This window comes from Pristis pectinata, chromosome 12, assembly GCF_009764475.1.
Source record: "Pristis pectinata isolate sPriPec2 chromosome 12, sPriPec2.1.pri, whole genome shotgun sequence".
Lineage (NCBI taxonomy): Eukaryota > Metazoa > Chordata > Chondrichthyes > Rhinopristiformes > Pristidae > Pristis > Pristis pectinata.
The window spans coordinates 51,805,450-51,826,221 of record NC_067416.1 but is presented as its reverse complement, the minus strand read 5'-3'; the positions used below and the strand labels follow the sequence as shown (position 1 = coordinate 51,826,221).

Genomic DNA, 20,772 nt, shown 5'->3' with positions numbered 1-20,772 from the left:
AGAGAGGGAAGGGGGTGGGCGGAGAGGAGGAAGGGGAGGGCAGAGGAGAGGTGGGAGAGGGCAGAGGAGAGGTGGGAGAGGGCAGAGGAGAGGTGGGAGAGGGCAGAGGAGAGGTCGGAGCGGGCAGAGAGAGTGGGAGGGCAGGGGGAGAGGCGGGGGTGTCTGGTGGGAGGGGAGAAAGAGCAGTGAGGGAGCCGGGACTGTCCCAACATGACGTCCCGTGAAGTTTCTGCAGGTCCGCACTGGATCCAAAGCCCCACCTTGGGGCCAAACACCACAGCCCGGGTGTGGATAAACCCCCCGCCCCGGCTCTCCAGTCCTACCTGCCGCCGGGATCCGTGCGTGGGGAAGGTCCCGTCCTTGGGACCACACGCTCCGTGCAAACACAGGGAACTCCACCCGCTGTAATCCGGGGGCGGAACAGACCGCGGGGGGAGAGGCTGGGGGTGGGGGGAGAGGTTAGGGGTGAGGGGGAGACACTGGGGGGTAGATGCTGGGGGTGGGGGGAGAGGTTGGGGGTGGGGGGGAGACACTGGGGGGAGACACTCGGGGAAGATACGGCGGGGGGTCAGCTACTGGAATCCGGAGCAACAGACAGTCGGCTGGAGGAACTGGGCCGCCTGAGCGGCGTCTGTGGGAGGGAAGGAAGCGCCGACACCCTGCACCGGGAGTGGGGAGGGGAGGCGGCGGGTGTGAAGAGGAGGGGAGGGAGGAGGTGGGGAGAGTGGGCAGGAGCCCGAGGTGATTGGTGGACGGAGAAAGGTGGGAAGATGACTGGCAGGTTGCGCTGGGGAGGTGGGAGCGGAGGGAGGGGAGGGGAGGGGAGGAGAGTGGGGTGGAGTTTGGAGGCAGTGGCAGCACATTCCAGGCACCCACCGCTCTCTGTGTAAAAAACTTGGCCCGCACATCTCCTTTGAACTTTCCCCCTCTCACCTGAATTCCATGCCCACCGGTATTAGACATTTTGACCCTGGGGAAAAAAGATACCGGCTGTCTGCACTATCTCGTAATCTTATAAACCTCTCCCCTCGGCCTCCGCCGCTCCAGAGCAAACAACCCCAGTCTGTCCCACCTCTTTATAGCACCTGCCCTCTAATCCAGGCAGCGTCCTGGTGAACCGCTTCTGCACCCTCTCCAAAGCCTCCACATCCTTCCTACAATGGGACGATCAGAATTGAATGCAATACTCCAGATTAATAAAATATAGAAGCAGGGATTAAGCTGAGATACTAACAGAAACTGTCTTGATCTTTCCCCAGATGGGAGTGATCAGGAGCATGGCCACGAATTTTATTACCTGGTGTATAATGTGTAGGTAGTTGGATGTTTGTGGTTTGACCCACCTGATGTGACAGAGTGCAATAGTGGAATCCTCTGGGTTCATCCAGAGAAATCAGGACATTTTAGAATTAGAATTGGTTTATTATTGTCACTTGCACCAAGGTACAGTGAAAAACTTGTCCTGCATACCGTCCATACAGATCAATTCATTATACAGCGCTTTGAGGTAGTACAGGGTAAAACAATAACAGAATGCAGAGTAAAGTGTCACAGCTACAGAGAAAGTGCAGTGCAGGTAGACAATAAGCTGCAAGGCCATAACAAGGTACATTGTGAAGTCAAGACTCATTGTACACAGAACATAAAACACTACAGCACAGTACAGGCCTTTCGGCCCACAATGTTGTGCTGACATTTTATCCTGCTCGAAGATCTATCTAACCCTTCCCTCCAACATAGCCCCCTATTTTTCGATCATTCATGTGTCTAAGTCTCTTAAATGTCCCTAACATATCTGCCCCCACAACCTCTGCAGGCAGTGCGTTCCACCCACCCACCACTCGCTGTGTAAAAAACCTACCCCTGACATCACCCTTATATCTTCCTCCAATCGCCTGAAAATTCTGTCCCCTCGTGTTAGCCATTGTCGCCCAGGGAGAAAGTCTCTGACTGTCCACTCGATTTGTGCCTTTTATAAGTGACAATAGTAAACCAATACCAATATTAGTGTGAGTATTCACACTGCGTGAAATGGGAGGAGGCTGATGTGGAGCAGAAACACTGGAAGACACCAGATGGGCTGAATGGCCTCTCTTTCTACTGTTCATTGTGTGCATTGCAGAGACAGGAAGGGCCTTAGATCAAGTGTTTCAAACAGAACTGCTTTATTTAAAAATCATAGATCCAGAACATTGAACTTGAACTCAGTTAAAGAGATTATAAAAGAATATCAACTGTGCCCAATGACCAGGGTTCAATCCTGGGCGAGATCAGCAGCGTTGACAGAATCCGACCCCTGTGAACACCTGCAACACTTGTGAATTTGCGTGAATTGGGCACAGTTGCTTTTCCTCAGTAATCTCTTTAACTGTGTTAGAGTTCAATGTTCTGGATCTCTGATTAAAATAAAGCAGTTCTGTTTGAAACACTTTATCTTAGGCCTTTCCTATCTCTGCAATGCACACAATGAAAAGCAGAAAGAGAGTCCATTCGGCCCATCTAGGGCCTTCCAGTGTTTCTGCTCCACACCACCCTCCTCCCATCTCACCCATTATGAATATTCAGAGGAATAGAGAGATGCAGCACAGAAATGGGCCCTTTGACTCACCTGAGTCTGCACTGAGGGCACGTACCACCAGGCTCAAGGACAGCTTCTACCCCACTGTGATAAGACTATTGAATGGTTCCCTTATACGATGAGATGGACTCCGATCTCATGATCTACCTTGTTGTGACCTTGCACCTTATTGTCCACCTGCAATGCACTTCCCTGTAGCTGTGACACTTTACTCTGCATTCTGTATTGTTTTACCCTTGTCCTACCTCAATGCACTGTGTAATGAATTGACCTGGTCTGGAAGGCTGAAACGTGCGCACAAGGAAGAGGAGGTGCTGTTCCTCAGGCTGGTGTCAGGCCTCATTGAACTGGTCACTTCTGCTGTTGATCATCTACCTGTAACAAGTTTGCAGATGATACCACCGTTGTAGGCCGTATCTCAAACAGCGATGAGTTGGAGTACAGGATGGAGATAGAGAGCTTAGTGGAATGGTGTCATGACAACAACCTTTCCCTCAATGTCAACAAAACAAACAAGCTGGTCATTGACTTCAGGAAAGGGGGCAGTGTACATGCACATGTCTACATCAATGGTGCTGAGGTTGAGAGGGTTGAGAAATTCTAGTTCCTGGGAGTGAACATCACCAATAACCTGTCCTGGTCAAATCACGTAGACGCCTCAGCCCAGAAAGCAAAAAAAAGTGAAATGCATCTTTTGAGTAGAGTGTTCTGGGGGCAGCGTGCAAGTGTCTCCACGTTTCCGGCGCTGACATAGAATCCCCACAACCAGTATGTCTTTGGAATATGGGAGGAAACTGGAGCACCCGGAGGAAACCCATGCTGACACAGGGAGAATGTACAAACTCCTTGCAGACAGCAGCCGGAATTGAACCCGGGTCATTGGCGCTGCAATAGTGTCATGCTAAATGCTACACTACCGTGCTACTCCCAGCTCTTTTCAACACGAAGCTGTTCTCAATGGGCTGAATGTCACACAATTGAGTCACTGCAATACAGGACTGTCCTGACAGATCCTGTGCCTCATTCATTGTCCCACCTGATTCCCCCATTCACCACCTCAAAATAAATTCATTGATTTCTGTCCTGAATACAATAACTGAGGAACCGCTCCCAAGTCAGGTTGGGGAAAGATTCTACCCTTTTGAGATTGGTGCCTGATGATCAGAGTTTAAGGAGATGCTTTCAAAACTGGGAATGACTGCAATGTATTTTGTAGATGCTTCTCTCACCCTGTCTCTCTGATTGATGGAAAAGTGACAGAATCTTCCTCATCGCCAACAGGTGACCCCTCAGCCCAAAACCATGCTGCTGAAAATTTGGATTCTTCCCCCATGAGAAACATTCCCTCAGCTGCCACCCGATCCAATCCTTTTTAAATCTCTCCTTTCACCTTGAGCCTCTAGTTTTGGACGGCTGCTCCACCACCGAGAGTGGTCCTTTGGAAGAAAGTGGAGGAAGAGGGGAGGATGTGACTGGTGCTGGGATCCTGACGCAGAAATGGTGAAGGATGATGTGCCACCTCGAGCTTCCGGTTCCAGCTCATTTCAATTCCCCTCCTCATTTCCACACCGACCTGTTTGTCCTCGGCCTTCTCCACTGCCATGGTGAGGCCAAACACAAACTAGATAAACGGCACTTTGTATTCCACTTGGTGAGCCTACAGCCCAAAGGTACGGACGTTGAATTTGACAGTTTCAGGCGACCAACTCTCGTTCCTTTCCCACTCCTCCCAGATTCTCCTTTTGTTCACCTTTTCCTCCTCCCTCTTTCCCCCACCGCCCATTCCCGAGATCCGTTCCCCTCCCGCCCCTGATTCCATCTGCTCATCATCCTTCCTCCCTTCCCAGCTTTCACTTGTCATCTCTCTGCCTCTGTCTACTTACCCCTGCCCCAGCTGCTGCCACCTGCTCACGTTCCCTCCCTTATCTGGTTCCACATCAGCTCCAGCCGATGTCTCTACCTTCTGCCTCCCCCCAACCCCCAACCCATCTGCCTCCACCTGCCCATCATCTCCCACCTCACCTGGTTCCACCTCCCAACCTCTGCCTCCCCCCTCCCTCTCACCTCTTTATGCCGGCTGTCTTCCCTCTACGCTCAGTCCTGATGCAGTATCTAGACCCGAAACACCAATCATCCCTCTGCCTCCACAGATGCTGCTCGATCTGCCGAGTTCCTCCAGCAGTCTTTTTGCGGCAGATTCCAGCATCTGCAGTCTTATCGTGTCTGCAACTGCCAAAGAGCCAGACTGCACCTGCTCCCCACACGGCAGCCCGGCACAGTCCTCCGCCTGTGATGAAAAACACTGTGATGTTTGTGAGACACGATTTCCCATTCACAAAGCCGTGCTGACTGTCCCTCAGCAGTCCTTGCCTTTCCACACGCTGGTAGGTCCTGTCGCTCAGAATCCCCTCCAGTAATTTCCCACCACTGATGTTAGGTTCACTGGCCTGTGGTTCCCTGGCTTGTCCTTGCAGCCCTTTTTAAATAAAGGCACACCCTCCAGACTTCTGGTATCTCACCCCTGGTTAAGGAGGATGCAAATAACTCTGCCAGGGCCCATGCAATTTCTTTCCTATTCTTCTTGCAAAGTCTTGGGATGCAATTGGTCAGGCCCTGGAGATTTGTCCACCCTAATGTGCTTTAAGACTGCCAGCACCTCCTCTTTTGTAATGATGATATGTCCCAAGACATCACTACTCGTATCCCTTAATTCCTTAGCTTGCATGACCTTCTCTGTGTAAATAAAGATGAGAAATATTCATTTAAGGTGTCACCCCTCTCTTGTGGTTCCACACACAGATGACAGCATTGATGCTTAAAGGCACATATTCGCTCCCTAGTTACCCTATATTGGGCTTCCATTTTCCTATCTTCAGTCCAGAAGAAGGGGCCTGAGCCCGAAACGTTGACCACCTGCTTTTCTCCACGGATGCTGCCTGGCCTGCTGAGTTCTTCCAGCATCATCGTGTTTTTCATCCAGATTCCAGCATCTGCCATCCTTTGTTTCTCCAATGTTACAGGTAGATGATCGACAGCAGAAGTGACCAGTTCTGATACAAACAGAGGGAATGAGTTACCCAGCATTGAATTTAATGTGGGGTCTGGAAGCCCTTTTCCTCTTATTCACGATTCACTTGGACTTCTTCCAATCCACTCACTGCATTGGGTGCTGACTGTGTGGCCTCCTCTGCACCGGAGGATCCGAACACAGGTTGGGTCACCGCTCTGTGGGGAACCTGCGTTCAGTCCACAGGAGCAACCCTGAGCTCCTGGTTACCTGTCACTTTAATTCTCCCTCCTACCCCCACCCCCACCCTCTGCACTGTAACAACGAGGCCCGACACCAGCCTGAGGAACAGCACCTCCTCTTCTCTCTGGGCACGTTGCAGCCTTCCAGACCAGGTCAATTCATTACACAATGCATTGAGGTAGGACAAGGGTAAAACAATACAGAATGCAGAGTAAAGTGTCACAGCTGCAGGGAAGTGCTTTGCAGGTGGACAATAAGGTGCAAGGTCATACTAAGGTTAATTGTGAGGTTGAGAGTCCAATTCATCGTTTAAGGGAACCGTTCAATAGTGGGATAGAAGCTGTCCTTGAGCCTGGTGGCACGTGCCCTCAGGCTCCTGTATCTTCTACCTGATGGGAGAGGAGAGAGAATGACCCGGGTGGGTGGGGTCTCTGATTATGCTGGCTGCTTCACCAAGGCAGCAAGAGGTAAAGACACAGCCCAAGGAGGGGAGGCTGGTGTCCATGACACAATGGAATGTGTCCACAACTCTCTGCAGTTTCTTGTGATCCAGTGCAGAGCAGCTGCCGTACTAAGCCGTGATGCATTTATGTTATTATGTGTTGTTATGCAGTTATAAGAAAGAACTACACTTCCCAGTAGGCAATGCAAGGGGTCACATGGGGAACAGGAAGGGGCTGTAACAAGAGAGGGAAAGCAAACCAGTCTGGTGTTGGTTAATAATTTGTTATGTTAAACCCATGTGAAGTTTGTCTCTTGATGAAGAACAAACACAATGAGTTCGACCTGCTCTTGGGCAATAGGGCAGGGCAGGTGACTGAGGTGACAGTGGGGGAGCACTTTCGCACCAGTGGCTATAGTTCTATTAGTTTTAAACTAGTTATGAAAAGGGACAGAATTGGTCCACAGGTTCAAGTTCTAAATTGGGGCAGGGTGAATTTTGACAGTAAGAGACAGGAGCTTGCAAAGGTATTAGTGTTGGCTGTTAGCAGGCAAAGAGACCACAGGCAAGTGCGAGGCTTTTAAAGGTGAGATAGTGGGAGCTCAAGGTCTGCGTGTTCCTATTAGAGTGAAGGGCAAGGCTGGTAGGAGGAGGGAACCCTGGATGACGAGGGATGTGTATGCCCTGTCCAGGAAAAAGGAGGCAGCATGGGTCAGGTCCAGGCAGCTGGGATCAAGCGAATCCCTGGAGGAGTATAGCGGATGCAGGAGTGTACTCAGGAAGGAAATCAGGAGGGCCAAAAGGGGGCATGAGTTGCTTTGGCAGAGACGATTAAGGAGAATCCAAAGAGATTTTATACGAAGGGAAAAAGAGTTTACTGGAGAGAATACAGCCCCCAAAGACCAAAGGGACATCTTTGTGTGGAGCCGCAGACGATAGAGAAGCTCCTTAATGAATATTTCTCCTCTGTTTTTAACCGTGGAGAAAGACATGAAGTCTTTAGAACTAGGAAAAGTAAATGGGGAAGTCTTGGGGATAGTCCACATTAAAGTAGAGGAGGTGCTCGATGTCTTAAAAGGTATGAAGGTCAACAAATCTCCAGGGCCTGACCAGGTATATCCAAGAACACTGTGGGAGGCTTGAGAAGAAGTTGCGGGAGCCCTGGCTGAGATATTTGCAACATGGTTAGCCACAGGTGAGGCGCCGGTAGACTGGAGGAGAGCGAATGTTGTGTCTTTATTTAAGAAGGGTGGGAAAGAGAAACCTGGGACCTATAGACCAGTAAGTGTAACACCTGTGATGGGCAAGACAGATGTCCATCTGAACAGACAGGGATTGATTAGGGACAACACACACCAAATGCTGGAGGAACTCAGCAGGTCAGGCAGCATCTGTGGAGGAAATAAACGTTCCACGTTTCAGGTTGAGTCCTGAAGAAGGGTCTCACCCCGAAACGTCGACTGTTTATTTCCCTCCACAGGTGCTGCCTGACCTGCTGAGTTCCTCCAGCATTTGGTGTGTGTGTGTCGCTCCAGATCCCAGCATCTGCAGAATCTCTTGTGTCTCCAGGGTTGATTCGGGGATTTCCGCATGGCTTTGTGCACGGGAGATCGTGTCTGACGAACCTGATTGAGTTTTTTGATGATGTGACCAAGAAAGTTGATGAGGCCAGGGTGGTAACGTGGTTTACATGGACTTCAGTAAGGCCTTTGATCAGGTTCCACATGGCAGGCTGCTCTGGATAGTTAGATGGCATGGGATCCAGGGAGAGCTGGCTCATTGGACACACAATTGGCTCGATGGTAGAAAGCAGAGGGCGATGGTGGAAGGTTGTTTCTCGGACTGGAGGCCCGTGACCAGTGGTGCGCCTCAGGGCTCGGTGCTGGGCCCGTTGTCGTTTGTCACCCACATCGACGATTTGGATACGACAGCACAGGGCACGGTGAGTAAGTTTGCAGATGACACGAAAATAGGTGCTGGAGTGGACAATGAAGAAGGTTATCAAAAATTACAAGGGGATCTTTATCAGCTGAGGCAGTGGGCCAAGGACTGTGGACAGGCCAGGACTTTATTCCTTGGAGCATAGGAGACTGAGAGGTGATCTTACAGAGGTGTTTTAAGATCTTATACAGGTGTTATAAAGATTTTATCAGATCTTCTAGTTCTTATAAATTCATGAGGGGCATAGACAGGGTGAATGCACTCAGTCTTCCCCCCCTCCCCCACCAGAGTTGGGGAATCAAGAACCAGAGGGCATCGGTTTAAGATGAGAGGGGAAAGATTTAATAGGAACTTGAGAGGCAACTGTTTTTGTTTCCACAAAGGGTGGTATCTGTGTGGAATCAGCTGCCAGAGGAAGTGCTTGAGGCAGGTATAATAACAACTGTTAAAAGACAGTTGGACGGGTCCATGGATTGGAAAGGTTTAGGCGGCTCTGGGCCAAATGCTGGCAAATGGGAGCAGCCTGGATGGGGCATCTTGGTCGGTTTGGACTCGATGGGTGAAAGGACCTGTTTCTGTGCTTTCTAACTCTCTGACTCTGTAGATCGGCCGCAGCAAATCGCAGCAACAGTGCGGGGGACGGATTCATAACGTCTGTAATAAATAGTTTTCTAGACCAGTATATTGAGAAACTAATGAGAGGACAGTATTTTACATTCGTTACTTCGTTATGAGAAAGGGTTAATTGATGATTTGGTGGTTAAGGTGTTTTTATGACAGATTTAGAAAAATTGAGAAGGGGTTGAGTTCAATCTAAAACTACTATTGTAAATCTAACTGCTGAAGTAAGGGGCAAAATTTGGGAAACAAGATTAAAGGACATGATGGCAAACAAACAGGATCAACATGGAAACTCAGTTTTAATTCTTTAAATGTGATATATATTCTTTACAGGCAAAAAAACACAAGGAAAAGTGGTCGATAATAAGAGAAGTTAAAGCGAGTATTCGATTAAAGGAAAGGCTTAAAATTTTGCCAAGATAAAGCAGTAAACCTGCAGATTAGAAAAATGTTAGATTTCAGCAAAGGGGGGCAAGGCATTGATAAAGAAAGGCAAAGTGGAATATGAGAGTTGTCTGACAAGAAACATGAAAATAGATTCTAAGAGCTTCTATATGTGTGTACACAGAGCTGAGCTCAGGTTAATGTTGGTCCCTTACATAGACACAGGAGAAACTATATTGATGTGTAAGGAAATGGCAGGGAAGTTAACCAAACATTTTCTGTCTGTCTTCACAGAAGACATAAAATGCCTCACAGAAATATGAGAGATCCAGACTGAATGAGGAACTCAATGAAATTATCATCAGTAAAATATGAGAGCTGGAGGAATGAATAGGAAGGTAAAGGTGATAAATTCAGAGCTGATAACCTGGGTCCGCAGGGTGTGAATGAGGTGCTGAGGGAAACAGTGGACGAATAGTTTTGTCATCTTCCAACATTCTGCAGATTTGAGAACATTTCCCACAGTTTGGAAGGCAGCAAATGTCACCCCCAGTATTTGAGGAGGGAAAGAGGAAACACAACTGTAGGCCGGTTAGTGTGAGATCAGTCAAATGGAGAATCTGAAAGGTACCTATGTAACGGTTAGCATAACGCTGTACAGCACCAGCGACCCAGGTTCAATTCCGGCTGCTGTCTGTAAGGAGTTTGTACATTCTCCCCGTGTCTGCATGGGTTTCCTCTGGGTGCTCCGGTTACCTCCCACATTCCAAAGATGTACGGGTTAGGAAGTTGTGGGCAATGCTATGTTGGCGCCGGAAGCGTGGAGACACTTGCGGGCAGCGCCCAGAACACTCTGCCCAAAAGATGCATTTCACTGTGTTTCAACGTACATGTGACTAACAAAGATATCTTATCGTCTAATAATAATGGAGAGAGAGAGATGATTACAAAAGGGAAACCAAGTTTGACTGACCTGAGTCTTGTTAAGGTTGTAATACTCAAAAACAACAACAGAAAAACCAGAAGAAACAGGAGCAGAAGTGTCGGCCACTTCAGCCGCTCCATTACCCAAGATCACACTGATCCGACCCTGGCCTCAGACACCATTTTCCCCTTCTTTCCCCACACTCTGCAACTCCCTTGTCATTCAGATGTTTGTGCATCTCCACCGTGAATGTACTGAATAACTCCGTCTCTGCAAGTCCCTGCCACCGAGAATCCCAGAGATGCTCCGTTCTCAAGGGAAGACATTCTTCAGCATCTCAGATGAGTGACCCCTGACTGATGCCACGTCCAGCAATTGCCCTGCCTTGTGCATAGTCAGTGCAGACTCAGTGAGTCAAAGGACCCATTTCTGTGCTGCATCTCTCTATTCCTCTGAATATTCATACTGGGTGAGATGGGAGGAGGCTGGTGTGGAGCAGAAACACTGGAAGACACCAGATGGGCTGAATGGCCTCTCTTTCTACTGTTCATTGTGTGCATTGCAGAGACAGGAAAGCCCTTAGATAAAGTGTTTCAAACAGAACTACTTTATTTTAATCAGAGATCCAGAACATTGAACTCGAACTCAGTTAAAGAGATTACAAAATAAAATCAACTGTGCCCAATGACCAGGGTTCAATCCTGGGCGAGATCAGCAGTGTCAACAGAATCTGATGCGCATGAACATCTGCAACACTTGCGAATTTGCGCTAGATTTCAGTCGCAGTGATGGTTGTATATTGAGCAGACGGCATGTTTAATCTTTCTCTGCAGTGTGAATTCTCTGGTGTTGCAGCAGGTCAGATGAGCAAGGGAATCGCTTCCCGCACTCAGAGCAGGTGAACGGCCTCTCCCCAGTGTGAACTCGCTGGTGCTTCAGCAGACTGGATGATGTAGTGTATCCCTTCCCACAAGTAGTGCAGGCAAAGGGCCTCTCCCCAGTGTGAACTCTCTGGTGTGTCAGCAAATGGGTTGACTGAGTGAATCCCTTCCCGCACTCAGAGCAGGTGTACGGCCTCTCCCCGGTGTGAACTCTCTGGTGTTTCAGCAAATGGGATGACCGAGTGAATCCCTTCTGGCAGGTAGAGCAGATGAATGGTTTCTCCCCGGTGTGAACTCTCTGGTGTGTCAGCAAATGGGCCGACTGAGTGAATCCCTCCCCACACTCGGAGCAGGTGTACGGCCTCTCCCCGGTGTGAACTCGCTGGTGTCCAGACAAATAGGATGACCGAGTGAATCCCTTCCCACACTCGGAGCAGGTGTATGGCCTCTCCCCCGTGTGAACCCGCTGGTGTACCAGCAGCTGAGACGACTCTGTGAATCCCTTCCCGCATGTCGTGCAGATGAACGGCCTCTCCCCGGTGTGAAATCTCTGGTGTGTCAGCAGATGGGACGACCGAGTGAATCCCTTCCCACACTCGGAGCAGGTATACGGCCTCTCCCCAGTGTGAACCCGCTGGTGTACCAGCAGCTCAGATGACTCAGTGAATCCCTTCCCGCACTCGGAGCAGGTGTACGGCCTCTCCCCGGCGTGAACTCGCTTGTGTCTCAGGAAAAGGGACAACCAAGTGAATCCCTTCCCACACTCAGAGCAGGTGTACGGCTTCTCCCCAGTGTGAACTCGCTGGTGTCTCAGCAGCTGAGACGAATCAGTGAATCCCTTCCCGCACTCGGAGCAGGTGTACGGTCTGTCCCCAGTGTGAACTCTCTGGTGTGTTATCAGGCTGGATAACCGACTGAATCCTTTCCCACACGTTGAGCAGGAGAACGGTCTCTCCCCAGTGTGAACTCGCTGGTGTGTCTGCAAGTGGGATGAGTAAGCAAAAGCCTTCCCACACTCCGAGCAGGAGAATGGCCTTTCCCCGGCATGAACTCGCTGATGTGTCATCAGGCTGGATAACTGAGCCAATGCCTTAGCACACGTTGAGCAGAACAGCTGCTCCCCAGTATGAACAAGCTGGTGTGTCAGCAGGTGGGTTGACTGAAGGAAGCCGTTCCCACACTCAGTGCAGATACACGGCCTCTTCTCTGGGAATATGTTGGTGCATCAGCAGCAGAAATGACTGAGTGAATCCCTTCCCACACTCAGAGCAGGTGAACGGCCTCTCCCCAGTGTGTATTCACTGATGTTGTGTTTGAGATTCCCATGAACAAATCCTCTGCTTCTAGTGTCCTGTAAAAGAAATTTACAGAAGTCATCAATAGGTACAGGACAGTATTTCAGCTGAGATTTTAGTCTCTGTAGCGAGATGATATAATAATGACAAACACAAGCTTGAGGAACAACGTCATCTTCGATCTGGGAACATTGCAGCATCCAGACTGGCATCAAAATCTCTGGTTGTCTTTCCATCTATAATCAGAATGGGCCATTTCTGCCACTTCCCTTTGTTCTACCCGTTGCCTCCCTCACCTACTCTGCCACTGAAATTCAATGTGTTTTCTGTCTTTCACTGTTAGAAGGGGTATCAAAGCAAAAACATTCCCCCTTTCTGCAGATGGAGACACAAGAGACTGCAGATGCTGGAAATCTGAAGCAATACATAAGGGAGCTGGAGGAACTCAAAGTGGGTCAGGCAGCATCTATGGAGGGAATGGACAGTCAACGTTTTGGGTCTTGATGCTTTTGGACTTGTCGATTGTATTGGTTTATTATTGTCAGTTGTACCGAGGTACAGTGAAAATGTGTCTTGCATACCGATCGTACAGGTCAATTCATTACACAGTGCAGTTACATTGAGTTAGTACACAGTGCATTGAGGTAATGCAGGTAAAAATAACAACAGTACACAGTAAAGTGTCACAGCTACAGAGAAAGTGCTGTGCAGGTAGAGAATAAAGTGCAAGGTCACAAGGTAGATCGTGAGGTCAGAGTCCATCTCATCGCAGAAGGGAACTGTTCAGTAGTCTTATCACAGTGGGATAGAAGCTGTCCTTGAGCCCTCAGGATCATTGAACGTGAAGGGAAGACTATTGTACTGACTTGTTGGAGATTGTCATTGTGTGGCAGTTTTGTGGTCCAAATGTTATTTGCCACTTCCTATTCCAGAATAGAAGTGTTAGATACCATTCTATATCCAGACCGAACAGAATATGTTCTCAGTAACAGAAGGAGCTGAGGACATTGAACATAGTTGAGTTGTAAAATAACCTTAAATGACAAGGATTTTTGTTTCTTCAACACAGTGTTAACTGACACAACTTAGCCACATGGGTGAATTACTTTACACAATTTATTCACTGCAATTTGGACTTAGTCCCTTTTTTAACCTCAGTCCCAACTATAGCTGTTACCTACAATGATTTGGACATCAGCAGTGTCAGGAGACCGGTCCCAATCTCAGTTTGCTCATCTGTGTTTCCAGACTGCCTGCAGAGCAAAGGCAAAGTGATCCTTGCAGCTAAATCAATGGCCACATTTATACCCACAATAAAAATAGAAAATGCTGGACACAGGTCAGACAGCATCTGTGGGAAGAGAAACAAATAATGTTTCAGGTTGGAAACCCTTTGTCAGAACCGAGAAAGTGAGAAAACAAGTTTTAAATTGCAGAAAAGATGGGGAAGGGATAAATATACCATTAAAACCACAGGAAGTGGGAACAAGAGTAGAACATTCAGCATCTCAAGCCTGCTCTGCCATTCAGCAGGATCATGGCTGACTTTCCTGCCCTGTCCCCATAACCCTTGAATCCCCTACTGATTAGGAATCTATCCCAACCTGAAATATCCCCAAGGACTCTGCCACACAGTTCTCTGTAGCAAGATGTTGCAAAGACTCAAGCTTCTGAGAGAAGAAATTCCTCTTGTCTCACTTTTAAATGTTCACTAGTAAGTTTCTCTTTCATAAGGCTATGCTAACTCTGCTCAATAAGTATGATTTTTCAAACAATCAGATAAAAGGTCAGTCTCCAAACTAAAACATTAACTCTATGTCTCTTTCCACAGATGCTGCCTGACCTGCTGAATTGTCTCGCAGTTTCTGGCACAGACCTGAGTTTTTACCTCCAACTGAATTTCACCACCGTAACATCACCTGACTACCAACGGCCCAGTTGATCTGCTGCTGAAAGCATCATTTATGCCCCTTGTTCGTCCAGACGTGTTTTTTTTTTGAGCATTACAGCACAGTACAGGCCCTTCGGCCCACGATGTTGTGCCTACGTTTTATCCTGCTCTAAGATCTATCTCACCCTTCCCTCCCACATAGCCTTCCATTTTCCTATCATTCCAGCCCATTTTCCCCTGAAAATTAAAATTTTATAAATGCAAATAAAAAATCTGCAGATGCTGGAAATCAGGAAAAAACATAGAAATTGCTGGAAAAAACTCACCAATTCAGGCAGCATCTGAGGAAAGAGAAAGAGTTAATGTCAACACCAGAGACGGCAGATGCTGGAATCTGGAGCAGCAAACAATCTGCTGGAGGAACTCAGCAGGTCGAGCAGCATCTGTGGGGAAAGAAATTGTCGACGTTTTGGGTTAATACTTCAGACCAAAGATCCTGTGCCTTCCCTGTATTGAAGTACTGTCTGCCTTCTCAATGGATAACATGTGAGCGGGTGGTGCCAGGTCATTGCCCGAATACCTCTCTGGAACTGTGGACAGACCACGTTCAGGGCGACCAGTCACACGTTACGTTTAACCCACGTTGGGCAGATGTTGCGCACTTTATCTTCCTTCCAGCTGTTGCAGCGCGAACCCTGTCATTGACCAGGGGAAGAGGTGAAGGGACCAGGGGTGTCCAACCCTCACCCTCCCGACACGGGCTCCCAGCCATTGTGGGGGCGCAGGTGGGGAGAGCAGAGAGATCCCTCCCAGCCAAGGGGATCAGCCCCTCCTGGACCGACCCGGCCCCCCCCCCTCCTCAGCCTCCGGGCTGGGGGACCTCATGTCATCGGGCACCCGGGTCCCGCTCACCGTCCCTTCCCTCATTCCCCCCTCCCTCGTTCTGTCCTCACCCCCTCCATGACTCTACAACTGAAGGGACTTGCCAGATTCCTCATTCGATGAGAAGGAATTCTGTTCGTGGGATTGAGGGGGGAGTTTGCTCCACGTTGGGACACGGACCTCAGGACCCTCAAGTACTGAAGTGAGAGTCTTCCACCCCGCGCAGTGTCTACAGACCTGTGTCTACAGGAGGGTCAGGGGACTCGGGCAGGCTCCCAGAACTCGCAATCCCAGATACAGGAGCCTGAGGGCACGTCCCACCAGGCTCAAGGGCAGCTGCTACCCCGCTGTGATAAGACTATTGAACGGTTCCCTTATACGATGAGATGGACTCTGACCTCACGATCTACCTTGGATCCAGTGCGGACCTGCAGAAACTTCACGGGACGGCATGTTGGGGCAGTCCCGGCTCCCTCACTCCTCAGCCCTCCCCTTACCTCTGCCCTCCCCCTCCCCCTCTCCTCCTCCACCCTCTCTCTGCCCTTCGCACTCCGCCTTCCCCCTTCTCCCTTGCTCCCTTCCCCTCCCCTTCCTCCTCACTGCCCTCCCGCTTCCCTCTCTCCTCCCCCTGCTCCCCCTCCCCTCCAGATCTGGGTCGCGGGCCTTGAGCAAAATCTGACGCAGGGCCCGACACGATTTCCCCCTCTGCCGGGACCGCTGCTGCCCGCCCCGCTGTGCTCAGCCGCTTGTCCCTCCTGCTCTGGGATTGTCCTGTTTTAATGCAGACGGAAGGTGCGGTTCTGCGGCGGGAGGAGCTGGTTCCGGCTTCCGAACGGAGGAGCCTTCAGTCGAGCTGGGTGAATGGAGTTTTCAGTTGTGCGGGGAGAGGAGGCTGGAGCGGGGGCAAAGGCGATGTCTCTGCCGGGGGAAGGGCCACAGCGTCGCCGCCTGGTCGGGTGTTCGATCCGCCAGCCGGGAGAGCATTGGGAGAGAGAGGGGGAGACAGAGAGAGAGAGAGAGAGACAAAACAAAGGAGATCTTGCAGCGCCAAAACGCTGGCACCGCCTTGGATTATTTTGCAAAAATATTTAAACCTGGTGTCCACTGGTCCCGGAGCCATCTCCTCGTTACTCTGCACACAAAACCATCTTTTTTATACTCTCCACTCCTCAGGAGCACTTCTCCCGTCAATATGTGAAGCTGAACCCGCCCCCGATCTCCGGAATCACTCGCATGTGTCCCCGAAAATAAATTCCCAACTCTGCGTCCGCTTGTGAGGTCCGAGCTGAGTGAATCTTGTTAAAAGGAGCCACTTACCAGCAGTGAATGTCTCTCGGCACTGCGTTGGGGCATTCGGCTTGGTGTATTGGTATTGGTTTATTATTGTCACTTGTACCGAGGTACAGTGAAAAACCTGTCTTGCATATGGTTCGTACAGGTCAATTCATTACACAGTGCAGTTACATTGAGTTAGTACAGAGTGCATTGAGGTAGTACAGGTAAAAACAACAGTACAGAGTAAAGCGTCACAGCTGCAGAGAAAGTGCAGTGCAAGAAGGTGCAAGGTCACAACAAGGTAGATCGTGAGGTCAGAGTCCATCTCATTGTTTAAGGGAACCGTTCAATAGTCTTATCACACTGGGGTAGTAGCTGTCCTTGAGCCTGGTGGTACGTGCCCTCAGGCTCCTGTATCTTCTACCCAATGGGAGAGGGGAGAAGAGAGAATGACCCGGGTGGGTGGGGTCTTTGATTATGCTGGCTGCTTCACCAAGGCAGCGAGAGGTAAAGAAAGAGTCCAAGGAGGGGAGGCTGGTGTCCTTGATGCATTGGGCTGTGTCCACAACTCTCTGCAGTTTCTTGCAGACGTGGGCAGAGCAGTTGCCGTACCAAGCCGTGATGCATCCGGATAGGATGCTTTCTATGGTGCATCGTTAAAAGTTGGTGAGTGTTAAAGGGGACGTGCCGAATTTCTTTAGCCTCCTGAGGAAGTAGAGGCGCTGGTGAGCTTTCTTGGCCGTGGCGTCTACGTGATTTTACCAGGACAGGCTATTGGTGATGTTCACTCCCAGGAACTTCAAGCTCTCAACCCTCTCGACCTCAGCACCGTTGATGTAGACAGGTGCATGTACACCACCCCCTTTCCTGAAGTCAATGACCAGCTCTTTTGTTTTGCTGACATTGAGGGAAAGGTTGTTGTCATGACACCATTCCACTAAGCTCTCTATCTCCTTCCTGTACTCCGCCTCATCGCTGTTTGAGATACGGCCTACAACGGTGGTATCATCTGCAAACTTGTAGATGGAGTTAGAGCAGAATCTGACCACACAGTCATGAGTGTATAGGTAGTAGAGTAGAGGGCTGAGGATGCAGCCTTGTGGGGCACCAGTGTTGAGAATAATCATGCCGGAGGTATTGCTGCCTATCCTCACTGATTGTGGTCTGTTTGTTAGAAGGTCAAGGATCCAGTTACAGAGGGAGGTGTTGAGTCCTAGGTCTCGGAGTTTGGTGACAAGCTTGCTTGGGATTATTGTATTGAAGGCAGAGCTGTAGTCAATAAACAAAAGTCTGATGTATGTGCCTTTACTGTGCAGATGCTCCAGAGCTGAGTGTAGGGCCAGGGAGATGGCATCCGCTGCAGACCTGTTTTGGCGATAGGTGAATTGCAGTGGGTCCAGGTTGTCTGGGAGGCTGGAGTTGATACGTGCCATGACCAACCTCTCAAAGCACTTCATGATGGTGGATGTCAGAGCCACTGGTCGGTAGTCATTGAGGCATGATACCTTGCTTTTCTTCAGTATCGGGATGATAGTGGTCTTCTTAAAACAGGTGGGAACCTGAGATTGAAGCAGGGAGAGGTTGAATATGTCCGCAAATACTTCTGCCAGCTGATCAGCACAAGATCTGAGCACACGGCCAGGGACACCATCTGGGCCAGGTGCTTTCCTCGTGTTCACTCTCTGGAAGACTGATCTTACGTCCTCCACTGTGATCACAGGTTCAGCTGCACTGGAGGCTGTCAGGGGTGGATGGTGACAATCCACCTCCCTCCTGTTCAAACCGTGCATAGAATACGTTAAGTTCATCAGGAAGGGACGCACTGTTGTTAACTGAGGGGGGAGGGGGAAGGGGGAGCAGGGGAGGGAGGGGGAGGGGTGGGGGATTGAGGGGGTGGGGAGCAGGGATTGAGGAAGTGGGGAATTGCGGAGACGGCAGGAGGAATGAGGGAGGAGGTGGGAGGGGGAAATGGGGAGAGGAGGGGAATGGAGTGGGGAAATGAGGGGGAGGGGATGTGCAGAAGGGGGCAAAGAGGGATGGGGAGAATCGGGGAGGGGAAACGTGGGAAGCGGAATGAGGGGGAGGAAGGAGAGGGGGGATTGAGGGGGAATGGGTAAGGGGGAATGAGGGGGAGGGGGCCATGGAATGAGGGGCAGAGGGGAAGCAGAGAGGGGGAATGGGGACGGGCAATGAGGGCGGAGATGAGGGAGAAGGGGCAGGGTTTGGGGGAATGGGCAGGGGGTGAGGACAGAATGAGAGAGGGGGAATGAGGGAAGGGACCAGTGAGTGGGGACCCGGGGGCCACTGAGACATCCTCAATCGGAAACGTTCTCTTTGTCCTGTTTTTAAAGAGAAATTGCAGATGCCAGAATCTGAAGTAAAACCAGAAACTGCTGGACAATTCAGCAGGTCAGGCAGCATCTGTGCAAAGAGAAACAGAGTTAATGTTTTAGTTTGGAGACTGACCTTTTATCTGATTGATTGTTTGAAAAATTGTAACTTATTGAGCAGAGTTAGCACAGCCTTATGAAAGAGAAATTTACTAGCACCCATCTTGCTCCGGAAAACTGTGTGGCAGTGTCCTTGGGTATATTTCAGGTTGGGATAGATTCCTAATCAGTAGGGGAATCGAGGGTTATGGGGACAGAGCAGGAAAGTCAGCCATGATCCTGCTGAATGGCAGAGCAGGCTTGAGACACTGAATGTTCTACTCCTGTTCCCACTTCCTGTGGTTTTAATGGTGTATTTATCCCTTCCCCATCTTTTCTGCAATTTAAAACTTGTTTTCTCACTTTCTCGGTTCTGACAAAGGGTTTCCAACCTGAAACATTATTTGTTTCTCTTCCCACAGATTCCACTACTTAGAGTGTGGGAAGGGCTTTGCTCGGTCATCCCACTTGCAGGCACACCAGCGAGTTCACACCTGGGAGAGGCCATTCTTCTGCTCAACGTGTGGGAAAGAATTTACTCAGTTATCCTACCTTACAAGGCACCAGTGGGTTCACACTGGGGAGGGGCCATATACCTGCTCTGAGTGCGGGAAGGGATTCACTCGGTCGTCCCATTTGCTGAAGCACCAGAGAGTTCACACTGGGGAGAGGCCGTATACCTGCTCCGAGTGTGGGAAGGGATTCACTCATTCGTCCAATTTGCTGACACACCAGAGCGTTCACACTGGGGAGAAGCCGTTCATCTGCTCAACGTGTGGGAAAGCATTCAATCAGTTATCCAACCTGATGATGCACCAGCGAGTTCACACTGGGGAGAGGCCGTTCTGCTGCTCAACGTGTGGGAAAGGATTTACTCAGTTATCCCACCTTACAAGGCACAAGCGAGTTCACACTGGGGAGAGGCCGTACACCTGCTCACAGTGCGGGAAGGGATTCACTCGGTCGTCCCATTTGCTGAGGCGCCAGCAGGTTCACACCGGGGAGAGGCCGTTCAACTGCTTGATGTGCGGGAAGGGATTCACTTGGTCGTCTGAGCTGCTGATACACCAGATAGTTCACACTTGGAAGAGGCCGTTCATCTGCTCAACATGCGGGAAGGGATTCACTCAGTCGTCTCAGCTGCTGAGACACCAGTGGGTTCACACTGGGGAGAAGCCGTACACCTGCTCCGAGTGTCGGAAGGGATTCACTGATTTGTCCAATTTTTTGAGACACCAGCGAGTTCACACTGGGGAGAAGCCATTCACCTGCTCTGAGTGCCGGAAGGCATTCCGTTGGTCATCTGACCTGCTGAAACACCAGCAAATCCACACTGCGGAGAAAGATTAAACATGCTGTATGCTGAATTTCCAACCATCACGGCACTGAAATCTAGCGCAAATTCACAAGTGTTGCAGGTGTTCATGGGGGTCGGATTCTCTCGACACTGCTGATCTCGCCCAGGATTGAACCCTGGTCATTGGGCACAGTTGATTTTCTTTTGTAATCTCTTTCACTGAGTTAGAGTTCAATGTTCTGGATCTGTGATGAAAATAAAGCAGTTCTGTTTGAAACACTTGATCTAAGCCCCTTCCTGTCTCTGCAATGCACACAATGAACAGTAGAAAGAGAGGCCATTCAGCCCATCTGGTACTTCCAGTGTTTCTGCTCCACACCAGCCTCCTCCCATCTCACCCAGTATGAATATTCAGAGGAATAGAGAGATGCAGCACAGAAGTGGGCCCTTTGACTCACTGAGTCTGCACTGATTATGCACAAGCCTTTTTGCGGCAGATTCCAGCATCTGCAGTCTTATCGTGTCTGCAACTGCCAAAGACCCAGACTGCACCTGCTCCCCACACGGCAGCCCGGCACAGTCCTCCGCCTGTGATGGAAAACACTGTGATGTTTGTGAGACACAATTTCCCATTCACAAAGCTGTGCTGACTATCGTTTAGCAGTCCTTGCCTTTCCATAT

General features: G+C 49.9%; 1 protein-coding gene and 2 pseudogenes across 1 annotated transcript; 2 read left to right on the top strand and 1 right to left on the bottom strand.

Moving 5' to 3' along the window:
* Positions 1-10,812: 10,812 nt before the first annotated feature.
* Positions 10,813-20,772, bottom strand: part of LOC127576610 (zinc finger protein 721-like) — a 75,638-nt pseudogene continuing 65,678 nt past the window's right edge.
* On the top strand, positions 14,744-20,335 carry LOC127576851 (zinc finger protein 239-like). The gene is made up of 3 exons (XM_052027658.1): positions 14,744-14,754; positions 15,876-15,947; positions 19,217-20,335. The coding sequence occupies exons 1-3, from the start codon at positions 14,744-14,746 to the stop codon at positions 20,142-20,144; spliced, it is 1,011 nt and encodes a 336-aa protein (XP_051883618.1). The 3' UTR covers positions 20,145-20,335.
* LOC127576615 (zinc finger protein 850-like) overlaps positions 15,354-20,772 on the top strand; it is a 97,891-nt pseudogene continuing 92,472 nt past the window's right edge.

What these genes read in the sequence shown, in the direction of transcription:
- LOC127576851 (XM_052027658.1), top strand. An exon ending in GGAGCCTTCAGTCGAGCTGG is followed by an intron (nt 15,948 to 19,216) that starts GTGAATGGAGTT and finishes CTCTTCCCACAG; the next exon opens with ATTCCACTACTTAGAGTGTG.